The sequence below is a fragment of the Micropterus salmoides genome, unplaced genomic scaffold (genome assembly GCF_014851395.1).
Source record: "Micropterus salmoides isolate LMB-PRFRI ecotype aquatic unplaced genomic scaffold, ASM1485139v1 Ms_hic_scaffold_1028, whole genome shotgun sequence".
NCBI classification, from domain to species: Eukaryota; Metazoa; Chordata; class Actinopteri; order Centrarchiformes; family Centrarchidae; genus Micropterus; species Micropterus salmoides.
The window spans coordinates 6,229-29,336 of NW_024040073.1; the positions used below are offsets into that span (position 1 = coordinate 6,229).

Genomic DNA, 23,108 nt, shown 5'->3' on the forward strand with positions numbered 1-23,108 from the left:
TGCTCCCCATAGAGTGATTGTTTTATAAAACAAGACATCAGGCAGACAGGAGATTCTCCCAATGTTAGGGAAATACTTTTTACTTCAATAGTCCTCAGTGTTTATACTTTTCTGAAAGATATAATTGGCATCATTATCAAGACTAAACAAAACACAGAATGACATGGATTCCTGGTAAAAAGGCACCATTATTAAAATAAAGCAGAAAATTTGTTTTTGCTCCGGCGTGAATAAGTGCCATGAGTCACGGCTTGGCTTCATTCATGGCTTTGGTTGGATCTGTTCCAGTGGTAGCTGAAGTTGAGTTGGATCTCTCAGACGTCTCAGGTCCTCCTCCACCTGACACACAGAACAGTCACACAGTCTTATTACTAATGATTAGTTCAGTGGGATTTCCAGAAGGCATAACTGTTATAGTGTCTAATAACAATGAATGGATGAGAGTGCAATTATCTTAAATAATTTTTATCTAATTATAACTTTTTAGCCACACTGGCGGCGTGGCTTTGATGATCCTTTGGTTTAGATTAAAATATCAACAATTATTGGTTGGACTGCCATGAACTTCCTCATGGTGAATTATAATAGGTTCGTTCGAAATGACTGCGGCTAACTTTCGCAGGGGCGGGGTATAATACGGCGCCGTGAAGTCGGACACATCCAACCTGCTTCAGCTTGGTGTGAGCTGAGATCAATGAAAGCATCTGCACAGAAAAATGCCGCGAGATCAGGCAAAAGTGTGGTTCCAACTTTGTGCAGCCGGAGAAAAGCAACTGCGGCCACCGGACTCTGCGCCTACAGCCGCCTTGCTCCCGGTTTAAATGTCATGTGACATGGTGACGTTTTGCAGCGCCGGTGTTTTGACGATCTATGCTGCCTTGTCGAAAAATGCTACCGTTGCGCAAATCGACAGCAGAGTCTATCTAGTCGCTCTGCCCTATCGAAAAATGCCACCTTATGTGTTCCCTTTTCCAATCCCATAGTTATAACTCTCACAGTATTATGATTTGATTATATTATAACATTTCAGCGGTAGTGTATTCTGACTAATATCCCCTATCAAATAATGCTCCGATTCCAGAATCATTTTATATTGCACCACTACTCACTCCATGTGTCAGTCTCAGCAGAACTTTGTGTTTAGTGCTAATTAGCAGATGTCAGCATGCCATATGCTACGTTACGATAACTAACATGGATAACATGGCTGCCAAATCAGCATGTTATTATTGTCAGCAAGTGTGTTATTTGATTTAAATGGTGGATAGTGGTACACTGGAATTTCAGAAATTCTATCTTTCATTTTTGATCTTACACTTTAAGAATGTTAATAGTTCAATTATAGCAGGTGTGCAGTTTACTTGTTAGTGAGGTAGATTGTGACTAGTGCTATGGATTTGGCTAATGTAAAAAGTGAATCAAACAACCAACCTGATTCAGTTCATCCTTCAGTTCGTTGTATTTATTCACGTCAAATTTCTTCCTGCTGGCCCCTTTATAGAAGTAATTCAGGAACTGTCTGTCTTTAACTTCTGGGTATACATAATCCTGAGGGAAAGAATAAAGTAGGATTGTTATTAATGTGGGGAGGAAAAAACATATCTGCATGATTTTGTACAACTGAGCTTCATGTTTAATTAACCATATGTTAAAAAAAATTGTATGTCGTCTTAGGAAATGTGCTAATTTGCTTTTTTGCAGAGAGTTAGATGAGAAGACTGATATCACTCTTGTACCTCTGTTAAATATTAAACCAGCGCTAGCTAGCAGTTAGCTTAGCATAAAGACTGGGGAATGGGGAAACCGTTATCCTGGCTTTGTCTGTATGTAACATTATCCACCTATCAACACCTAATTAACACATACTATCTAGTTTAATCCATACAATGACCGAAGAAATGACAATTTATGGTTTTATGGTCTGTGGTTATGTGCCTAAGTACCTCTTGGCCTGGCGCAGTGACTTCCTGGAGTCTTGTTGTGAAGTCACTGCAGCCGGCCAATGAATAGGTCCAGCACTAAATCTCATATAAAAACTACAATTTGTTTGGTAGACAGATTTTATTACGTTCAGACAGAGCCAGTCTAAACTAACTGCTGCTGCCTTTAGTTTTCCTATTTAATGGACAGACATGCATTGTATTGAGCTTCTCATCTAACTCTAAAGCGAATAAACACATTTCCCAAAATGTCAAGCTATTCCTTTACATTAAAATCAGTTAAAGTCCACAACAAAAGTGACATTTTTGTTTTATGTCCCTGAGACTTGCCTGTTTGGTAAGGACATAATAGCTGAAGGCTCCAATGCTGGTGGCGTATGTGATGAAGTAAGTGACGGGCTCCATGACGTCCCATGAATAGACCCACCAGGTGAGCCAGGCCAGAGCGCCACCCTGGACAGATAACAGGGCCATGCCGGTCCAGAGAACCCTGGAGGTATGGAACGCCGCTCTATGAGTCAGCTGTGCCTTTATCTGTTAGGCAGTAATAAAAATGAGAGATGGGTTACCAGCCAATTTGTAGAAACCTGTCCAACCAAACAGGAAAGATATGTCACTTTCAACACAGTGCTAAAAATAGACTCAAGGGGCTGGAACGAGGGAGAGGTTTAATGGCATACAGATGTTGAAACGCATCCACTACCTTCTCCAGGGGTGACAGCTCCTGTTTGAGGTTGTCCAGTCTCTTCAGCAGCTGCCTCTCTTTAAGCAGGTGGTGTTGAGGCAGGTGGAGCGCTGTGTGCAGCAGATGCACAACATGCTTCATGTCCTCTAGCTCCACGGCACGTTCACTGGATGTACACACTGCAACAGAGGGTACGACAAAAAAATGGACGGGGAGGAGAAGAAGAGATGAAATGTACGATAAGTCATGCCTGGAGACAATAGCTATTTATCAGCAGGCCTAAGTTGTAATTGTGAAGCAGACAAAATGAGGACCATTTATGCCCAAAGACAAGTGTGTTTGTACCATTTTCAGGAGAGCAGACGTTATAAACTGCACCATTGATGACGAGCTGGAAATCCTTGCCCAGTAGAGCGTCTATCAGTGTGTTGTTGGCTACACGCTCTCCATCTGTCAGAAGAGGACAAATGTCCAACTCAGTATTCTCAGCAGTCATTTAACTTCATTCAGAGCTGACTGACTTTTTCAAGCATTTAGGGCGGGTGTTTAATCCAATTTAATAACAGTGGAAAAACGGGTTAATGACTTGTGCCATAATATCCTGGAGGCTACGAGCCAAACTACTGTAGCCTACATAAACAAAAAAACTACTCTTGCTTTCACTCCTACCAACCTGTCAATCCAGGTTGCAACAAAAATGGTTAAACCCCACTGACTAAACCTCAAGAATGTCATCGGTCTGGTTTGTGTCGCTAACACGTCGCGTCCTACCCGCGGACAGAACGGAGGCAGTGGCCCCAGGGTCCTCTCTCTGCAGATCTGTGATCAGGTCACCCACACTCATCAGCATGGGTCGGAGGAAGAACAGACACTTCTCCTTCCTGGACGGCAATGGGACCTCCAGAGCCAAACGGCCATATTTGTACTTCAAAGACACATCTGCAACACATTGGAGGGGAAAATCTGCCATCAGAAGGGTTGAGCTTGCATTTGTTGTATGCTATATATCTTGAGCACAGATCATCAAGTCATCCTGTGCCATTAAATTATCAGGAGAGATTGTAAAGTCACAAACGAGGCAGCTATGCAACATACTGCAATTTATTATCATGTGGATGTAGTAACTGTATATTACCACTGGAGGGAGGGAGTGTACTGTAGAAAAGAGTGTGACAACTTCCATGTAGAGGCAGCCTCTGTTGAACCTGAAAGAAAGAGAGAGCATTACCAGTTTATTCTCTTTGTTCTTTGGACTCAAAAGGTGCATCCCTTCCTTGGTAAACTGCCACATCAGCTGACACTGGAGTGTAAACATCCTCCTCATCCTGAAAAGAAGGACCTGAAATAAAGATCTGCTCAACAGCAGCCTGACAACAACCACAACAATTGAGTTTTCTGTGAATTTGGCTTTGCTCTGAGAGTGCTTTTACGCTAATATGATTTTCTTCTCTGACAATCGCTGGCTTTTGAACTGCTTTTCTAAATTGTGTGTAATCTGACCGGCTGATAGGACAGATTGTTCGGATTCCAGCTCCTTTTTGCTGATGCATGACTTTTCATTAAGTTAATTAAATCTTAGGCTGCAGCCTTTAATGCTTAATGAAGTGCCAGTGTGTCTTTCAATAAACAAGTACCATCACAGCAGAAGGTTTTAGTCCCTCCCACACTCCTGACAATACAGAGGGAATCCATAGGAAACAGCTCAATGTCCTAGCCAGCTGGAGTACTTCTCTGTCCTGTACTTTACATTCTGTGGGCGAAGTCCTTTTAGTTTACATGCAAACTTATATTTCTACTCAATATTTAAAGCCTTTAGGACGTGCCACAAAGCAGCAATTTTAGCATGAAGCCACAAACTTTACTGTGGACAGTTATCTCAAAATCTCCATGCGATTAAAAATATCAAAACCAAACCAACACAGACGTATTAAAAGGAATCGTAACAACAACATTAATAACTATTATATGTTCATAATAATAATGGATTCATGATATTATGTCCTCCTCCTACTAGGACTATTTCTTACTAAAAGCTCAACACTTCACAACAACAACAACAACAGAATCCCATCGATAGTATTTCTCATTTGGCTGAGAGTCCGACTGGGCCCCAAAAAATATATCTTTCTCCAACTGCCATCTAGGGATGTGGCCCCCACTCTGTCCCACCCTTTTGTCCTCCAGTATGTTCAATCAATATCACAAGAGGACACCCACACTCCACTGGATAGGAGATCACTCTTTAACAGGAAAAACATTCATATACATGCAGTAACTGTAGAGTAAATGTCCACATGACCAGAGACTTTTGTATGTGGTAACATGAACCATGTTACTGGACTACAGTGGCTAAAACAAGAGGCTGAAACAGAAAGAAACATTATAAAGACAGCTCGAAAAAGCTTATTATCTGGAGGTTACATACACATTTGTACTACAAGTGTTTGTTAGCTTGCTGATGAAGTGGTATGCCACAATGTGATGGAAAAACTGATTTTATAAATACTCTATGTCCCAAAAAGAGCCAAACAAAGTGATCCCAATGAGACAAGATTTAGCTGTTCAGCTTGTGTGCAATCTCCAGATGTTATTATACAGTTGAAAGCTGTCATAGAGCTTTACCACCTACGCATCTGCATACCAGCTCTCCATGGACAATGGGAAAAAGTATTTTTAGGGAATATATTCTTTAATACCAGTGAAACGTGCCATCCAAATGGATCTAGTCACACAAGCATGGCGACATCCAAAACCATAAAAGTTAACTTGAAAGAAGCATAGGGTTAACAAGGGCTAATGAAATTTCTCTGTTTTGAAGGTAACGTGGATGAAATCCTCCATCCCTATGTATGTATAATTTTATATTTTGATATAGCAAATCTTCTGGAAAATCAAATAAGAAACTGTTTATGAAGTGTTCATGGCTAATAGAGCAATTTAAATTTTAAATTAAAAAAACAACAAAAAAAACATACCATATACTTATTGATTTGCAACATTCGCTACAATGGCCTTACTCAGTGTATCCCAAATTGGTGGTCAGGTGGTCTCAAATCTGAGAGGTCACAGGATGATTAAACACATTTTTTCATTTTCTTATCGCATATTAGGCTATACACAACATTATGTAATAATTGTATCTTAAAATAACAGCTTAAAAATCCTTTTGATGGGACACTGACTTGTAACAGGGAGAATGGTGTCACTGCCACTCCGGCCCGGAGCACCGGGTACTGCACAGTTAGTACAGGACTCTTCAGCAAGCTAGTTATAAGAAGAAGCTAGCTCGGTATTCTTCTCAGTACGGATTTCATGGCAGAGGCTGCGAAGAGACCGAAGAAGACAATGTTGGAGGATACGAGGAAGAGAAAAAAAGCGAGTGTGACTGAGCAAGAAATTAATCGTTGTCATAAGCTAAAAGAGCTGATGCAAGGCAGATGCTGATCTGGCCTTCTTGCTGTTGGAGTAGTAAGTAATAACTTATTTAGCTGGCTTGCTATGTCTTGTGTTGTTGCGCTTGGTTGATGTTTGGCCACTGACCACTGTTGTAGGTGAAACCTACGCACATTTTGAACAAAAACAGCAGGGAGATGTCACATTGGCGCCTGTGAACGGGCACTGCAGTAGTATTTATTAATTAAGAACGTGTTGCGTGTTCAAATTGCATCAAACACAACACTGCGCTACCTTTGGTCTACAGCAACACACCCGCCACGTTTGAAGTCAATTGGATGAATAGTTACTGACATAATCGAAATACAAACACACACACATACATACACGTGCGCGCACACACACAGTCCCGTCTTTATTAGAGATATGTAATGATAATGAATGCATGTGTATAGCTGTCCTTATTTACAAATGCAACAGGGGCGCCAAACATATAATGTTCCTTTAAGGCCTCTAAAAATCTTTTAAATGTAAGAATCTGAGAATGAAAAATCTCTCTTTGGTTGAACAGCTCACAACTCATGTTCACACTCAGTATCCACACTAACGTGTAACAAAGGGTTACAAGTAGATATTGCTTTGTTTTAAGGGGCCACCAGCCAAAAAAGGTTGGGAACATCTGGCCTAATAAAACCAGAGAAATTAAAGGGATAGTTGCCACAATATAACTAGTATAGATAAATCCCTGACAGTCTACAAATTTGTAATATCTCACGGTGATCACAATACTCAGTACAGCTATGCATAACCATGCTGTCCCTGAAACCTGAAAGAGTCTAGTTATTCTGTGACTCCTCATAGCTAACCTCAGACAGCAAACACATTACCAGTATGTTAAACAGCCTGAAACCACATTTCATAAACCACCCCTCTTGCCGCAGCCATAGCGCTTCATTAAACTGAGTGGTGCAGGTGCTGACTGCCAAAACATACAGCAGGTGCATGTCAATAAAATGCCTATAACCATGTCAGTCAACACTTCATGTCAACATATTTTAAACAGGGGAGTGAGTTTGTGCTCACATCGCACATTTGTGCCCTGCTAATGTGAAAACAGCAAATCTGGATGTAAGTATCAAGGGCAAGGGTGGACCATTTGTCTCTTAGCAGAATGGTAACGCCTGCGTATGTGTGTGTGAGAGATCATTGACCAGAGTCAATTCCGCAGCTGACTGACTCCAGGCAGTTTAAATGGTATGTGCACACACATTCCCCTCCCATTCTAAATCAACTGAACGCATCTACTGTGGCTGAAAATGGATCTTGGTGAGCTATGTGATGAAAAATAGCCCATTTCCAAAGCCATGCTCCTCACCCTGTATTGTTACAGTCTGTGGCCTCACCTACATGTGGCAGTTACAAATGCTCTCACACAGCAGGACAATAACATTAAACAACAATTTGGCAACAATATGTTATATATTTATAGCAAACAATCTATATACATTTAAGTTGAAGAGTATTATGTGACAAATGACCCCTAACGTTGAGTTTTTGTAATGGAGTATTAAAAAAAAACAGCGAACGAGCCCCACGGCTTCATTACACTCAGTGACAGACACATAATGAGCGACTGCAATAATGCTTTTTATGTGCCTTGTGGGGATAATCTGACTTCTGCTGTTAATGCCTAGAACACATTGGCAAACAATACAGCGACAGAAATATGATTACATAGAAGTAATTTATCCCGAGGGAAATTGTTGTGCAGCAGCAGCAGTACAAGTAAAAAAGACCATAAATATAAAGAATTCAAATAATCATAAACAAATATCCAAAATCCACAAAATCTTAAATATACACAATGGCAAAAATATAAACAAGGTCAAGGCTAAGGGTCATAAGTTGCTCATATATCAAGTTGCTTCTTGGTTGCATATACAGCCAGGTCACAAATTAAATGAGTGAAGAAACCTAACGAATGCACGTTTCCACACGGGTGCACAGCATGGTACAATAAAGCAAATATCATCCAATCAAGATGGCAAGAGGAAAGGTGGTAAAAAGGGGGTTCATTGTTGGTGTACGGATGGCAGGAGCATCAGTCACAAAGACTGCTCAGCTGGCTCGTGTTTCAACAGCGACTGAAGTGACATCTGCATTTAGATATATGGGAAAGGCAAAGTAAATAGGGTAATTTGATGAACGTGATGCCCGTGCATTAGTGCGATCTATAAGGAAAAACAGAGTGTCAATGCAGGATGTGCTCAGACTGTCAGCAAGTCCGTCAAACATTATTGAGATGAATAGAGAGGAGGTCATACAGTAGGGTTACAGTGCATAAACACATATAACCATGCACATTTGAGAGTTTTAGTTAGGGCTGGAAAAGAAAACAATAATTATCGCAATATAATTTTTTTCAATAACAATATAACAAATGTTCAATAAATATTCAATAAATGTTTGATTTTATTCACTTGAATCATACACGAATTAAGACTTAATTTTTCTTATTAAGATGTTTATTCTATGGAGTAAAAAGGAATGAAAATAGGTTTTACTTAATTTTACTTAAAGATATTTGTTGACAAAGATTTTATCATAAATATTTTGAATGTTCTATCTCAGATTTGTGATGTGATCCACTGTTTGGCATCAAGTGTTGACCATAAAGAAAAGTTTAAACTACAATTAACCATCAGGTTTCTTCAACTTTTACTCAGGAGCAAAAATCACTTGAAAAAAAACTTGAAAGAAAATAACCTATTTGATACTTATTGTAGTAATCATCGATATCGAAAGATATGAAACTTTTTATCGTGATAACATTTTTGGCCATATCGTCCAGCCCTAGTTTTAGTGGTGCAAAGACAATATGAACTGGTCTTCAGAGATGTGGAAAAAAGTAATGTAGTCAGATGAGTCATCCATCACCACATTCTCAACAAGTGGACGAACGCATGTGTGGCGTACACCAAGAGAACGGTGCAGCAGTGGCTTTGTTATGCTGTGGTGGGTATTTTGCTAGCATGGTTTGGGTTCACTTGTCCCCTTAGAGGTAAGGGTCACTGCAAATCAATACAAAATTGTTCTGAGTCATCACCTTTCTCCTATGATGAAACCTTTCTACGCTGATGGGAGTGGTCTCTTTCAGGACAATGCCCCCATCCATAGGGCATGAGCGGTCACTGAATGGTTTCAGTATGAAAATGATGTAAACATGTGTTGCAGCGCTCTCTAACACCATCATCAAAACACCAAAGGAGGAAATATCTTTTGGAAGAATGGTGTCCATCCCTCCAATTGAGTTCTAGAGACTTGTAGAATCAATGCCAATGCACACTGAAGCTGTTCTGGCAGCATATGGTGCCCCAACACCTTACCAATTTTACACTTTATGTAGGCTTTTCCTTTGTCACCTGTCCGTATGTGTGCGAGAAGTGGCATATGTATGCACAATATCAGATCTCTAAGTACAAAGTGTATATGGTTAATTCAAAATATTAAATAACTATGTCCATGATATTGCACATAATGTCCCATTATTGTACAAAATAAAAAAAAATAAAGGGAACACTTGTCAACACAATGTAACTCCAATTCAATCACACTCCTGTGAAATCAAACTGTCCACTTAGGAAGCAACACTGATTGACACCACCCACTGGAGCACAAGCTAGGGGTCATGAGAACACTGCACCACAGAGCGGAAAACATACCAACAAGCGCCCAAGCCAGAGAGAAGGGACAGAACCACCTGAAGGGGGAACTTACAGCCTGTGGATACCCTAAATGGGCTTTTGTGAAGACAGCCACAAAATCCAAGAAGAACAAAACTACAGGGGAGGAGGAAAAGAAGGTCAAACGCAACAACATTGTGATTCCATATGTGTCTGGAGTATCAGAGAAACTCAGGAGGATTTTTAACAAACATAACATCCCTGTGTTTTTTAAACCCAAGAACACATTAAGACAGATACTGGTACACCCCAAAGACCGCACACCCAAACACAAGAAAAGCAATCTAGTGTATGCGGTCCAATGCAGTGAGGAATGCACAGACCTGTATATTGGGGAGACTAAACAACCACTACACAAACGCATGGCTCAACACAGAAGGGCCAACTCCTCAGGTCAAGACTCTGCAGTCTACTTACATCTGAAGGACAGAGGACACTCGTTTGAGGACCACCAGGTGCACATTTTAGACAGAGAAGATGGATGGTTTGAAAGAGGTGTCAAGGAAGCCATTTACACCAGGGTTGAGAAGCCGTCATTGAACAGAGGAGGGGGTCTACGCCACCACTTATCCCCCACTTACAATGCTGTCCTTTCATCACTTCCCAGGAAACTCAACAAACGTAACCTATTGGCCTCAGGTGAAGATACCAACGATGGTCGTTCAGTCTTGGCCTCAGGTGAAGATACCAACGATGGTCGTTCAGTCTTGGCCTCAGGTGAAGATACCAACGATGGTCGTTCAGTCTTGGCCACAGGTAGTCTCAACGACTGTAACGACTGTCGTCACAGCAACAAGGAACACTAACAAACCAGCGGTATCGATGACCCGAGATAACGACCCCACTGAGGTTAATAGCTGAGTTTCCCTGCCAGTCAGTCAGAACTGAAGAAGTCCTTTGGATAAGGGACGAAACGTCTTCCAGTAGCTTCAACCAAGTCCAGTTGCCCTTCATTTTAACCTTCGTTGGATAACTATGACCTGGATGACTGAGAATCTTCATAGACACTGATTGACAATCAATTTCAGATGCTGTTGTGCAAATGGAATAGACAACAGGTGGAAATTATAGGCAATTAGCAAGACACCCCCAATAAAGGAGTGGTTCTGCAGGTGGTGTCCACAGACCACTTCTCAGTTCCTATGCTTCCTGGCTGGTGTTTTGGTCACTTTTGAATGCTGGCGGTGCTTTCACTCTAGTGGTAGCATGAGACGGAGTCTACAACCCACACAAGTGGCTCAGGTAGTGCAGCTCATCCAGGATGGCACATCAATGCGAGCTGTGGCAAGAAGGTTTGCTGTGTCTGTCAGCGTAGTGTCCAGAGCATGGAGGCGCTACCAGGAGACAGGCCAGTACATCAGGAGACGTGGAGGAGGCCGTAGGACGGCAACAACCCAGCAGCAGGACCGCTACCTCCGCCTTTGTGCAAGGAGGAGCAGGAGGAGTACTGCCAGAGCCCTGCAAAATGACCTCCAGCAGGCCACAAATGTGCATGTGTTGGCTCAAACGGTCAGAAACAGAATCCATGAGGGTGGTATGTGCCCGACGTCCGCAGGTGGGGGTTGTGCTTACAGCCCAACACCGTGCAGGATGTTTGGCATTTGCCAGAGAACACCAAGATTGGCACTGGCTCCCTGTGCTCTTCACAGATGAAAGCAGGTTCACACTGAGCACATGTGACAGACGTGACAGAGTCTGGAGACGCCGTGGAGAACGTTCTGCTGCCTGCAACATCCTCCAGCATGACCTGTTTGGCGGTGGGTCAGTAATGGTGTGGGGTGGCATTTCTTTGGGGGGCCGCACAGCCCTCCATGTGCTCGCCAGAGGTAGCCTGACTGCCATTAGGTACCGAAATGAGATCCTCAGACCCCTTGTGAGACCATATGCTGGTGCGGTGCTAGACCTCATGTGGCCGGAGTGTGTCAGCAGTTCCTGCAAGAGGAAGACATTGGTGCTATGGACTGGCCCGCCCGTTCCCCAGACCTGAATCCAATTGAGCACATCTGGGACATCATGTCTCGCTCCATCCACCAACGCCACGTTGCACCACAGACTGTCCAGGAGTCGGCGGATGCTTTAGTCCAGGTCTGGGAGGAGATCCCTCAGGAGACCATCCGCCACCTCATCAGGAGCATGCCCAGGCGTTGTAGGGAGGTCATGCAGGCACGTGGAGGCCACAAACACTACTGAGCCTCATCTTGACTTGTTTTAAGGACATTACATCAAAGTTGGATCGGCCTGTAGTGTGGTTTTCCACTTTGATTTTGAGTGTGACTCCAAATCCAGACCTCCATGGGTTGATAAATTTGATTTCTATTGATAATTTTTGTGCGATTTTGTTGTCAGCACATTTAATTATGTAAAGAAAGGAGTATTTAATGAGATTATTTCATTCATTCAGATCCAGGATGTGTTATTTTAGTGTTCCTTTTATTTTTTTGAGCAGTGTATATTACCAAGAGTGTCTACAGCCATGCTATGCTATGCCATGCAAGATAATGTTTAAAGTGTTAACCATTTTTGCACGTTAGCATGCTAACAATTGCTAAATTGCATTAAACACAATGTACAGCTAAACAGACCGGTTTTGCAGGTATTTCTTCATAAACCAAAGTACTAGACAAATTTAAATGTTTACCTACTGATGGCACTAGTAAAATGTTCTGTGAATCTCCAAACCACCAAACTTGTGTCAATTTCTCCTCTTGACACACTGAACGTCTGTTCCAAATTTCATGGCAATCCATCCAATAGTTGTTGAGATTTTTCACTCAAAATCAAAAATGTCAAACTCATGGTGGTGCTAGAGGAAAAGTTAGGGGACCACATACATTGTAAGGCTTAATTCTCTGTGGGCCATCAGAGACTGTACAGAAATTCATGGCCATCCGTCCAGTACTTATTGAAACATTTCAGTCTGGACTAAGGTGCTGGACTGACCAAAAGCCCTGCTGCTATTGTGGCTAGAAATAGCATAGAGATACACGGGCCTTTATACATGAAGGCTAATGTCATCATTGGCTTCTCAATTGTACATTTGTCTGCTTATCAGAAACAAAACACTTCCCAGTTACACAACTAATCAATATTTAGAGTGCAGGTAGTCACAGTTTATCCATTGTCCTTCACACATTTCGGGAGTCAAATTGGAGCTGCAGGGAAAAATGCTGCACACCTGCTCCTCATTACCAAATCATTTTCTCCAACTGTTCTTCCTCTAAACAATCAACTCATGGTATATTTACCCTTTGAGCTATGCATTTCTTATTTATGCTGCGCCAACAGGGTGAAGACGGGTAATGAAAACCATGCAATATGGTGAGAAACTGCCATGTCCCTCCTCTGCAGTGAAGCAGGCTAGGCTCGAGCAATGAACAGGGCTATCACGGTGACAAGCAGCATCATTTTCCCTGCAGTCTCCCAGCAGGCCGCTCCATTATGAATCCTGTCACAAGTGAGTTATGGCCTGTTGCATCTAGACCTCCTAAAGGTATCTCCTCCCACCCTCATCAAGGGTTTGATACCACTAAACAAAGGGATAGTGACTTCTCCGCATACACACTCACATGTGTGTATGATCACATTCATAATGTGATGACTTGCAGGCATGACTTAAAGCAGGAAAAAAAGGAAACTGTGAGTGATAAACGGCCTAAAAAAAGAAGGCTACTAAGACTAGAAATTGAATTACTCCCTGTTGCCATTACGACTAAGAACACCCAGCACCGTACCATGAAAATGATTTGCATTAAAGCATTTTTCTTCAGTTATTGAGTTAATGATCCAGTCAGGTTAGAAGAACGAAGAGGAAATACAGTGGGATGAAGATGAAGCTGCAATACAATGGCATGTAGGCCAAGGTAGTGGAAAGACAAGGTTTATGTTTGTATAGTTCTGTCTGGTAACAGTAAAAATCAAAGTAAAAAATAATAATGCACTGAGAGATTAAAAACATGGAAACCATGGATATTACTTCAAATCAAAAGCCACATTTAAGCATGCTGCAAATGTGACGATGGCCTTTAGTCAAGCAGGTCCAACAAGCAGAGCCTTGACAGCTTTCCAAATAGTTGTTCTGCCTTGAGAAGACGGTAACTGTCCATACTTATAAGAGTAGAACTTTTGTTCTCACAGGTCAGCCCAAATGGCTAGGCTATATTTATTTTATGACACACTAAGATACTCCAAACTTAAACCAGCAAACAACTCTTTACCCTACAGCAGGGGTTGGCATCGGGCCAAAGTTTTTTCAAGTCATTAGACGGTGGGCCAGAACATCATGAATTTATCATTTCTAATCCTTAATTTACTCTGTGCCTGTTAAGCTCAGCCAGTACACAGGACTCCTGTTTGTAGGGTTGAGTGTTCAATCCCCACTTCCTGCAGCTATTATTTTTCTCTCTTTCCCACAAATTGATTATGCAGAGATCATTTTACATGTGTGTTTTAGTGTGTGCCTCCCGGTGATTGGTCCACATCAACCTATGGACGCTTATTTTCATTTCCTCAGTATCTCCAGACAGAGGAAATTCCTGTGTTTCTCATTCAGGGGATTCCGATCTCACGTTCTCTGACAGCTTTTTCTGAGGTGTGTCAAGCAAGCCAGAGACTCTTAATTGAGAGCTTTTACTTTAGAATCTCCTTCAGAACTTTTCAAAGACGTTCTCGCGCTTTTATTTTGTAGGCACAATCACTTAAGAGGAAGTGATTATGTGAGTAACTTTTGCTGACATGATCTGTTTCAGCACCTGCTGCTATAACGTTTGATTTTTTTGCCGCTATCAAAGTAATCTGGCCACAGGCCAGATATTATTGCTGGCAGGCCAGCTTTGGCCTGCGGGCCGCCTATTGCCGACCACTGCCCTACAGGCTGGCATAACACAATGGAGGAGTTAAATATTGAAACGAAGGGGACAAAAAGGAGGGTGCTGATTTAGAAATTTGTGTGGTGTTTGCAAAGGTACGGAACAGCCAGATAGGGCAAATTCAAAAAGAAGCAATAACAACTCTTTCAAAGGTTAGGATTGATACATTTAGACTTGAAGGATTCAAAGACACCTTATTGATCTCAGCATGTGTTGTTGACAAGACAAACCCTTATTTATGTATCTATTTTAACCATAAGGATCATACACTGAATGTTATTCTCTAAGCGCATTTCTACAAGGAATCAATAATGACTTGGCTCAAAAAAAAATTGTAAGTCTAAGCTTTATAGCCTGTGCCAGGCAAAAGATATTCAAAATGTTTTCTGTGTGAGTGTTGCAAAATATATCACTGTCATTTTGAGGTTTTGAGAAAGAATGAATGAATGAATGAATTTTACACTTGGTATTAACTTGTGTTATGTATCTAGATACAAGAAGAGTTACACCAAAAAAGGCCAGAGGCATATTTTCAAGCTTTCAGTTTTACTTTAAAACCCGTTACCAGGAGCAGGTAGATGTTTCAGGAATCAACAACTAATAAATACTATATGTGCCAGCTGATTCTGAGTTGCATCAGTTAAGCTGATGATGTCACAGGCCTCAACAGTTCGTAAGACAGAACATCAACGAATATAAAACATCCAATGTCAACATGGTCTCCCTTAAACATCAGTGAATCTCTTAATAGTTAGTTAAGTTACATTATCCATTTAATGATACCTAATCAGAGGCCATTGCATTTGTTTCTTGTACTAATATGGTTCTTGTTATCTCAATATGCAAATTAGGTAGATGGGGCTGGTTGAGTCATTAACAAACACTAAGTGTCCCAGGTCAAGGGAAGAAATGCTGCTCTACTGACCCTACTTATTTTTCATTTGCAGAAGAAGCGCTTGTTTCTAGCTTTTTGCCAGTCCTGCTTGAACCAGGAGACACACAGATAGCTCCACCTTGCATCCCTTAGTCAGATTAGATATCCAGAGAGTATGTTTTTTTTAAATCATTACTGGACAGTTGATTGTAGAGAAGCAGACAGGAAACTAGGGGGAAGGAAGGGGTGCGACATGATTTTGTTACATGTGACATCCCAACATTTACATTTACTTATTTGGCAGACGCTAATCCAAAGCAACTTATATTTGAGGAACAACATACAGGCTCAATACTGCATCAAAAGAGCATCAATAAAATACCCACAAGTGACAATAGATACAGTACTAGTAAGAGCAGCAATAAATACTACTAAGAGCTATTAGCGTGTACAGCATCAATGGGGTACATACTTAGGGAAAGAAGTAAAGCTGATGATACTTTGCAACTCTCTATGCAAGCATTAGGGAATATGATTTGGGAAGCCACGGGTAGCCAGTGGAGGTCGCTGAGTAATGGAGTGAGTGATATGAGTCCTTTTGGGTTGATCAAAACCAGATGCGCTGCTGTGTTCTGAACTATTTGTAGGGGTTTCATTGCACAAGCTGGAAGACCTACTAGGAGGGCATTGCAATAGTCGAGGCAAGAGATAACCATGGCCTGTACCAGAAGCTGGGTGGCATACTGAGTAAGGTAGGGCCTGATTTTTCTTATGTTGTAGTAGGGCTGCACAATTAATCGATTATTGATCGCGATTACGATTTTAGCGTCCCACAATTAAATGAACATAATCGACATTGCCGTTTAGAATGCATGCTCCGCTGCATATCAAATCAAGTGCTTCCTAAACTTACAGCCAAGGGGCATATTTTGGCTGTGCGTGCACATCCTGCTGCTACAATCCAGAGTAGACAGCAAAGTCCACGAGTCCATATGTGTCCGCTGCCCCACGGCTGCCAGAGCTAGTCGCGGCCCTTCTAGTCAATGTTTGGGAATCCATCAGACGCAGCGCGTCCTTGAAGCGTGCCAGATGCAGCTCTTGCCTCCAATCCGTGAAGAATACAGAAGTCTATTTTTGATGGAAGCCACGTCAAGCTGCAGGGAACAGATCGAACTGGGCCGGAAGTCAGACACAGAGCGGCATACAGAATCTGGTAAATTTTCAAAATAAAACATCCTGTGCAAATTCCGATCATAAATCAAAAAAACACAGTTAAAACAGACAAAAAATTTATCTACATTGCCTTAATCTAGTGTTTCCCCTATATGAATTCACCAGTGGCACACTGCCGCTGCTGAACGCATATCATGACCGCCGCTACTAAAATTTCCCACGATAATTAAACTATGCGCTACAAATATTTTTACTCGCACACTGTTCGAGCATGGCAACACTAAATGCTTGGCTAGCTTCCTCTCATCGTTCTATATAAAACATCTGCGTGACAGATGCTGTTAACAGCGTAACTCCTGTAAGGAATGAGGGTTTGATTGTCTGAGCGGCAGAAAGTCACGGTGAACGCAAGCGGGGGAAATATTCTGGCAGTAAATGTAGGGTGTCTGTTACAGTGCGTTAGCTTTTCAAGACCAAGAAAAGTCTGTTGTTTCCCCACCTGCTGGAAAAGTGAAGCCGATTAACGCTAAGTTAGCTATCATCCTCCCTCCCCTTCAGACTGCGCAGATGAGCAGGGAAGCTCAGGCTGCGTCTTTTGGCTGCTATGTAACATTAGCTCAATAGAAAGTAACAGGTACCTGTATTTTATTACTGCCTACTTGTCCAATGTTGAGAACATCAGTTACAATCTGAGAGTAAACTGGTGTAGTCTGCAGCTCTGTCCTGTACAGACTGGTTCAATTATTTTCAGATGAGTCTGAAAAAGGTTGTTAAGAAAAGAAAGGACGGAAGTGACTGGAGGAGCCGAGGTTAGTAAAGCAAATTAGTGATGCAAACTAGTCCGTTTAAGCTAATGAGGAATGCTTCTTTTTGGATTTTAATGTGCAAATAAAATCACCTCATGTGATGTGAAATTACATATTTGTCATTCGAAAATGTAAGATTTTCTTGGGGGAGGACCCCCAAACCCTCCTCCACCGTGACAATGACCACCAGCACCAAAACATTCAGCTAAAGCTCACATTAAATTGGGGAAACACTGAAGTTTTAAACTATTCTCATGTGCATCGCATGCTCATGGACACAAGAGCAATACTGCTGAGACATACTGTGTTGGGGTTTTATATTCAAACAAAAATTTTGCTTTACCTCCGCTGCTATAACTCCATACTAGGGGAAACGCTGTAATCATAGCAAAAGCACAAAAATCAAGCACTGATTACCAAATCAACAAAATCTAAACATGTCAGCAAAATCATGCAAATGAATGCGTTGCAAATCAATGCTTTGATTCTGAAATGCTCCCTATGGCACATGCAGCCTGCAGACAACCAAACAAAATCGGGTCGTCGAGAGCCGTTGCTGGTAAGCAGAGTAGAAGCTATAGGTAGAAGCACTAACTAACTAACTAAGACAATAACAACAAGCCAGCAATGTGCTCAGCTGAGATGCTTCCAGAGGAAGATAAAGCTGTGCAGAGGATGGGAGAAAACCATGGCGCAGCAGCAGCTGGACTAAGTCGACTTTCCGGGTAAAAATGTTATTCATATTTTGCTTCGAGGAGATGATGCATTTTAAGACCAGTCTTATTTTGATGCAAAGATTTGTACATTAGCAGAAATGCAGCATAACACAGATGTGAAAGCAGTTGCCTGTTTATTTAAATTTTAAAGTCCAATAAAAATACCATATAACCATAATTGTGCAGCCCTATGTGGTATAGAGCAAAGTATTCTGAACCATCTGTAGGGGTTTCACCGCACAAGCTGGAAAACTTGCCAGAAACAAAAGTCTGAAAGACTCCCTATGGGTGATGACCACGTGCTTCCTCCAGAATTTCAGCCCTATTCAATTTCTGTGGATGCTGCCCGCCTCTGTGCCTGGTATGGCTACCCTTGACACTGAGAAACAGGCAGCCATGCTTGCTGGAATGAAACCGCTTCAATCTTAAAGTATAGTGCCAGTCCACGATGAAAGCTGCAAGACAGCAGATGGAGCCACCTGTCAGACAAAACATGTCAACCGTTTCAGTGACGAGGTGATGCTTGTTTCAGGGTTTACGGTTTCTGTGGAATAGCAGACATTTGTCTCTATTTCAGGCACAAATGTTCAGCACACTGAAAGTACAAACCATAAATGTGACAGAATGACCAGAACAACAAAATGAGTTTTGTTCCTGTATGCTGTTGAAACCCTGCTTGTGTATCATTTGTTTTCACAATTGTGTTGTACGCTTAAAAAGGAACAGAGTTAGGCCTATATATTGGGAAATACTAAGCACAAAAACTGGGAGCAACTTTCTCATTTACACTTGCGATGGAGCAACGCTCATAGTTTACAGCCTGTTTAACTTCCTGAACCTTTCAACACTGAATGCAGAAAGATGAAACTGATATCAATCTTCAATCACATCTAAATCTAGAAAAAAAACTGCAAACAAATATATTTCCCAAAATGTCATACTGTTGTTTATGTGTTACTGTACATACAGGCAATGAACAATGACAGGCGGCTGCAGAACACAGTCAGTCAAATTCTCCTGCTCAGCTTTCCTGATATGCTTAATAGTACTTTAAGCTCCAATCTTATTATTTTCAGTTTAACTGCAGAGCATTGCGGTACTGACTATAAAAGAAAGAAACGCCATCGCTTACGGACATAAAAGCCAAACTCCCTGAAGCTTCTCTCATAAAAGTGAAAGTGTCTACCTTGATAATATCTTCCGGTAGCAAACTTTTCCTGAGGGCAGTAGAAAAGTAAACAGCAGCTGTTAGAAAACTGGGGTTTTATCTCCTGTGGACTCAGTGGATGATGGTTCATTTGACTTTTTATAAAGGAAATGTCACATAAAAATGACACTTTCCCTGGCCAAAGGGGAGCATATCTCAGTGCACGCTGTTGGGGAGTGCACACTGTCGAGGAGCTCGAGACTTAATTCATGGAAAATGGAAATCCCTTTTCATTTTTTTATCCACGGCCTCTGGAGTGATCACTGTCAATTTCACTGGTTAATACTGCTCCCTAGATTATCTCAATACAATTTATGTTTGTTAGAAACAGCCTCATATAAACTGACCCCATATTCCTAAAACTGGTTTTGTATGCAGCAGTGTTCTTGCCTTGTCAGCAGCTCTCTTGTTGCAGACGCTGTACCCGCCTATTCTAAACAAGCCGTGGTGCAGCCACTCCTTAAAAAAAAACTCTTCACCTGAGAGTTTTATCACATGTTTTGGGAAGGAAAGCCATCGAGAGTACACTTGCACAGTAGAGTTCAACCCTGTAATTGCAGGGACCCTTGCTGCATGTATTCAAGCAGGCTAAACACGCTGCTTCTGGTATTTTCTAAGCTTCAAAGAGAGCAATAGGACAACATGGAAAGAGTAACCATAACCATATTTTAGTAATAATGTGACTTGTTTGGAACATACTGAGCATGCCAATGTGTAAGATGAGTTCTTAATGGGGTTTGCAGTAGGAACACTTTTCTTACAGTGTGTCATTTGAACAGTGGAAGGCTGCAGCTCCGATTTTATATATGATTCTGTCTAAAAATAGAACTAATCTTAGTCATTCTTGCATGCAGGAGTGACTCATGACAGCTTGCCCATCTAGCAAACATAATGGGTTCTTCCTCAATCCCACAAACTGTACATCAGTATTCACTCAGTATGGAGACTATCGTGGCATTTAGCAACATTGAGGTATGCTCACTACTTACTTAGCTGACCTCTGCCATTTCATTTGGGTAATAAAATGGATTTTAAAAATAGTTAATTTAAACTGGCCCAATCAAGAGCTTATAAATCAAACTGAGTCGAGCTATGTAACAAACACATCTTGGTGATGCTCCGATGCAATGTGGAGTTTAACTTTATGCAGCATCACCCACCTGCACACAACTGTATGCACTCCATGATTTGTGCAGACAGAGATATTCCCTGCATCTCTGACTATGGCTCGGACTTGCTGATCAGTGATGAATTATGTATACAGACAAGCACCTGATGGTGCACAATACTGACATATGATAGAATAAGATATTGATCTTTGTGCTGGACACACTGTAAGGTAGGCTGCACAGTATAGCAATTTTAGATGGCTCTTGGAATTGTGTAAGGCAAGGTAAGTCTCAACTTAAAGTTTAAAAGTATATTTAGAAGCCTAATCATGGCCTCTTTCTCCAAATGGGTGCCTGAACAGCGTCCTCAGAGGAGTAACTGAATGAGCACTGCTTCATACACACTGTGCAAGGCTCAGGTCATGTACAAATGTTTAGACTATTTAAATCCCTGTAGAGCTAGGTAATGTACTTAAATAATGTATTTGTTGAAATGTAAATTGAGAATGAAAATTAACTTACAGGACGCAGAAAAATAGAGCAGATAGTGAAAGACAGACAGACGGGGGCAAAAAGACCGATGCCTGTCACAGTCATAAAAACGTTCATTAGTAGTTGAACAAGTAGTTGGAAATAGACATTCATTTTTGAACAGTGCCCTCAAATGAGTGAAGTTAGATATTCAAATGGTTGAACGTTACCAAAGTAACTTACCCTGGGTGTGCTCAAAAAGCAGGAAACCAGTTTATCAGCCACATCACGGCAGAATTAGTTGTTCGGGGGTGTAACTTAGCAAACCTACGACGAATTCAGTTAATTAGCTAAAGGATTCATTTACCTGGTGCAGAAATGGAACCGGACGAGCAGTTTTGAGACCACCGTGAAGGAGCTGAATACTTCCCAAAAGTCCCCCCGTAACTTTGCCGACCATCCGAACCGAAGCCATTGTCAGCCGTTAACCGTGTTAGCTGTGCTGTTGGGGCATACCGGGTAGAGCCACTTCCACAATATGTGCTTCGGAGCCCGGTTTACCAGTTGAAAACAGGGTGTTGTCTATGCAAGCAACAACAGACGAGAGGACAGCTACGGGACACTTGGAGGCACGACAAAGCCTGAGCTGCGTACCTTCTGACAACCGTACCAGACTCCCCTTCCTTTTTTCGCCTTTTTTCTCTCGTTGGTCTGTGATGCATGAATTAGCCAGCAGGGAGGCTGGAGCAGCTGAACGTTACGTGCCGTCCCAGCCCAAGTGAACGTTACGTAGCTGACACTGTCTCCAAAGCGCCACACACCCTGACCATGGCAGTGAATGTTTAGCCAAAGGCAGAGCCGGCCCTACACCTTTGGGGGGCCCAAATCAAAATTTATTTTGAGGCCCCTCTGACTGACCTGCGTTCTCATTACATATGGCACAGAAGCAACATCTCTTTTTTAAGTAAACCACTGCCTTTTATTCAATCAAAGTAAAGACTTTTGAATATTATGTTACACTACAATTACTTTTACTTACCTGTTTTAACCTGTTTTTATTGTCTATTTAACTGTGACAATGTCTTATTTCCCTGTTACCGTTATGTTTTATGTAAAGCACATTGAAATCCCTTGTTGTTGAAATGTGCTATGAAGATAAATTTGCCTTGCCAATTGTTTAGCACCAAAACACCAAATTAATTTTATGTGTGTAAATCTACTTGGCTGTTGACTGTGATAGAAAAAAACAATGCCTAGACTATACATTTTACAATGTTTGATTTGACAGGGAAATATTACACCACCAGTGCTACTAAGCTGAATGGCAGTGCAAGACCCAGTAGACACTGATGAAGTGCTGAATAAAAAGTCTGATGAAGTGATTATCACTGACCAAAGATACATCTTTAATAACAGCCAAACAAGAGTTTAAGAGACAAAAACTACAAAACAGTAGACATCATAATTTTTTAAAATATGAATTAAAGTTATGAATGATCTAAACATTTAATAATAGTGAAGAATTTGATTGTCTAAGTGTTTTCAACCTCTCTGGGTAGCGACTGTAACTATTACAAGTGCCCCAGGAACAGCGTTTGACCATATTTTAGAAAAATATAGCCAAAAAAAGCTAGAAAATTATTCTTTTTACATTAAAGTCAATGGAGCGCATCCATGAAAGTGTCGGACCTCAGTTAGAGCGAGTCCTATACTGTGATTGGCCAGCTGAGTATTCGGGGCTTGGCTTAGCGAAGGGTCAATTGATCCAGCTGACTGCCCATCAGTCCTTAAATTACACCTTGGTCTGGTGAGCAGCATGTCAGGTAGACAAAGACTTCACATTTCCAAAAAGACACTTAGACAATCAAATTCTTCACTATTATTAAATGTTTAGATTGTATGTATAGTCTAGGTATGTTTTCTTCTTTTTCTGGAGCGCATCTATGAAAGTGTCGGACCTCAGTTAGAGTGAGTCTCATACTGCGCTGTGATTGGCCAGTTGTGTATTCGGGGCGTGGCTTAGCGAAGGGTCAATTGGAGGAGAAGAAATTTGAGAGCCAGGTGTGGTGGTAAGCATATGATACTGCTCTCCACTTCAATAGGCACAGTAAGACCTATGGGGAAGA

The 23,108-nt window shown here is 41.5% G+C and overlaps 1 protein-coding gene across 1 annotated transcript; it reads right to left on the reverse strand.

Annotated features, from left to right (window-relative positions):
• Positions 1-48: 48 nt before the first annotated feature.
• LOC119896760 (calcium uniporter protein, mitochondrial-like) lies at positions 49-21,757 on the reverse strand. Its single transcript, XM_038710173.1, has 8 exons — positions 21,350-21,757; positions 3,761-3,830; positions 3,397-3,564; positions 2,971-3,075; positions 2,644-2,804; positions 2,271-2,474; positions 1,432-1,548; positions 49-339 (listed from the first exon to the last, which is right to left on the reverse strand). The coding sequence occupies exons 1-8, from the start codon at positions 21,455-21,457 to the stop codon at positions 262-264; spliced, it is 1,011 nt and encodes a 336-aa protein (XP_038566101.1). The 5' UTR covers positions 21,458-21,757; the 3' UTR covers positions 49-261.
• Positions 21,758-23,108: the final 1,351 nt, after the last annotated feature.

Coding starts and splice junctions, on each gene's coding strand:
- LOC119896760 (XM_038710173.1), bottom strand. CDS start 21,457: ATGGCTTCGGTTCGGATGGTCGGCAAAGTTACGGGGGGACTTTTGGGA. Junction 3,076..3,396: donor TGCCTCCGTTCTGTCCGCGG/GTAGGACGCGAC, acceptor CTCTTCTGACAG/ATGGAGAGCGTGTAGCCAAC. Junction 2,805..2,970: donor CGTCTGCTCTCCTGAAAATG/GTACAAACACAC, acceptor CCTCTGTTGCAG/TGTGTACATCCAGTGAACGT.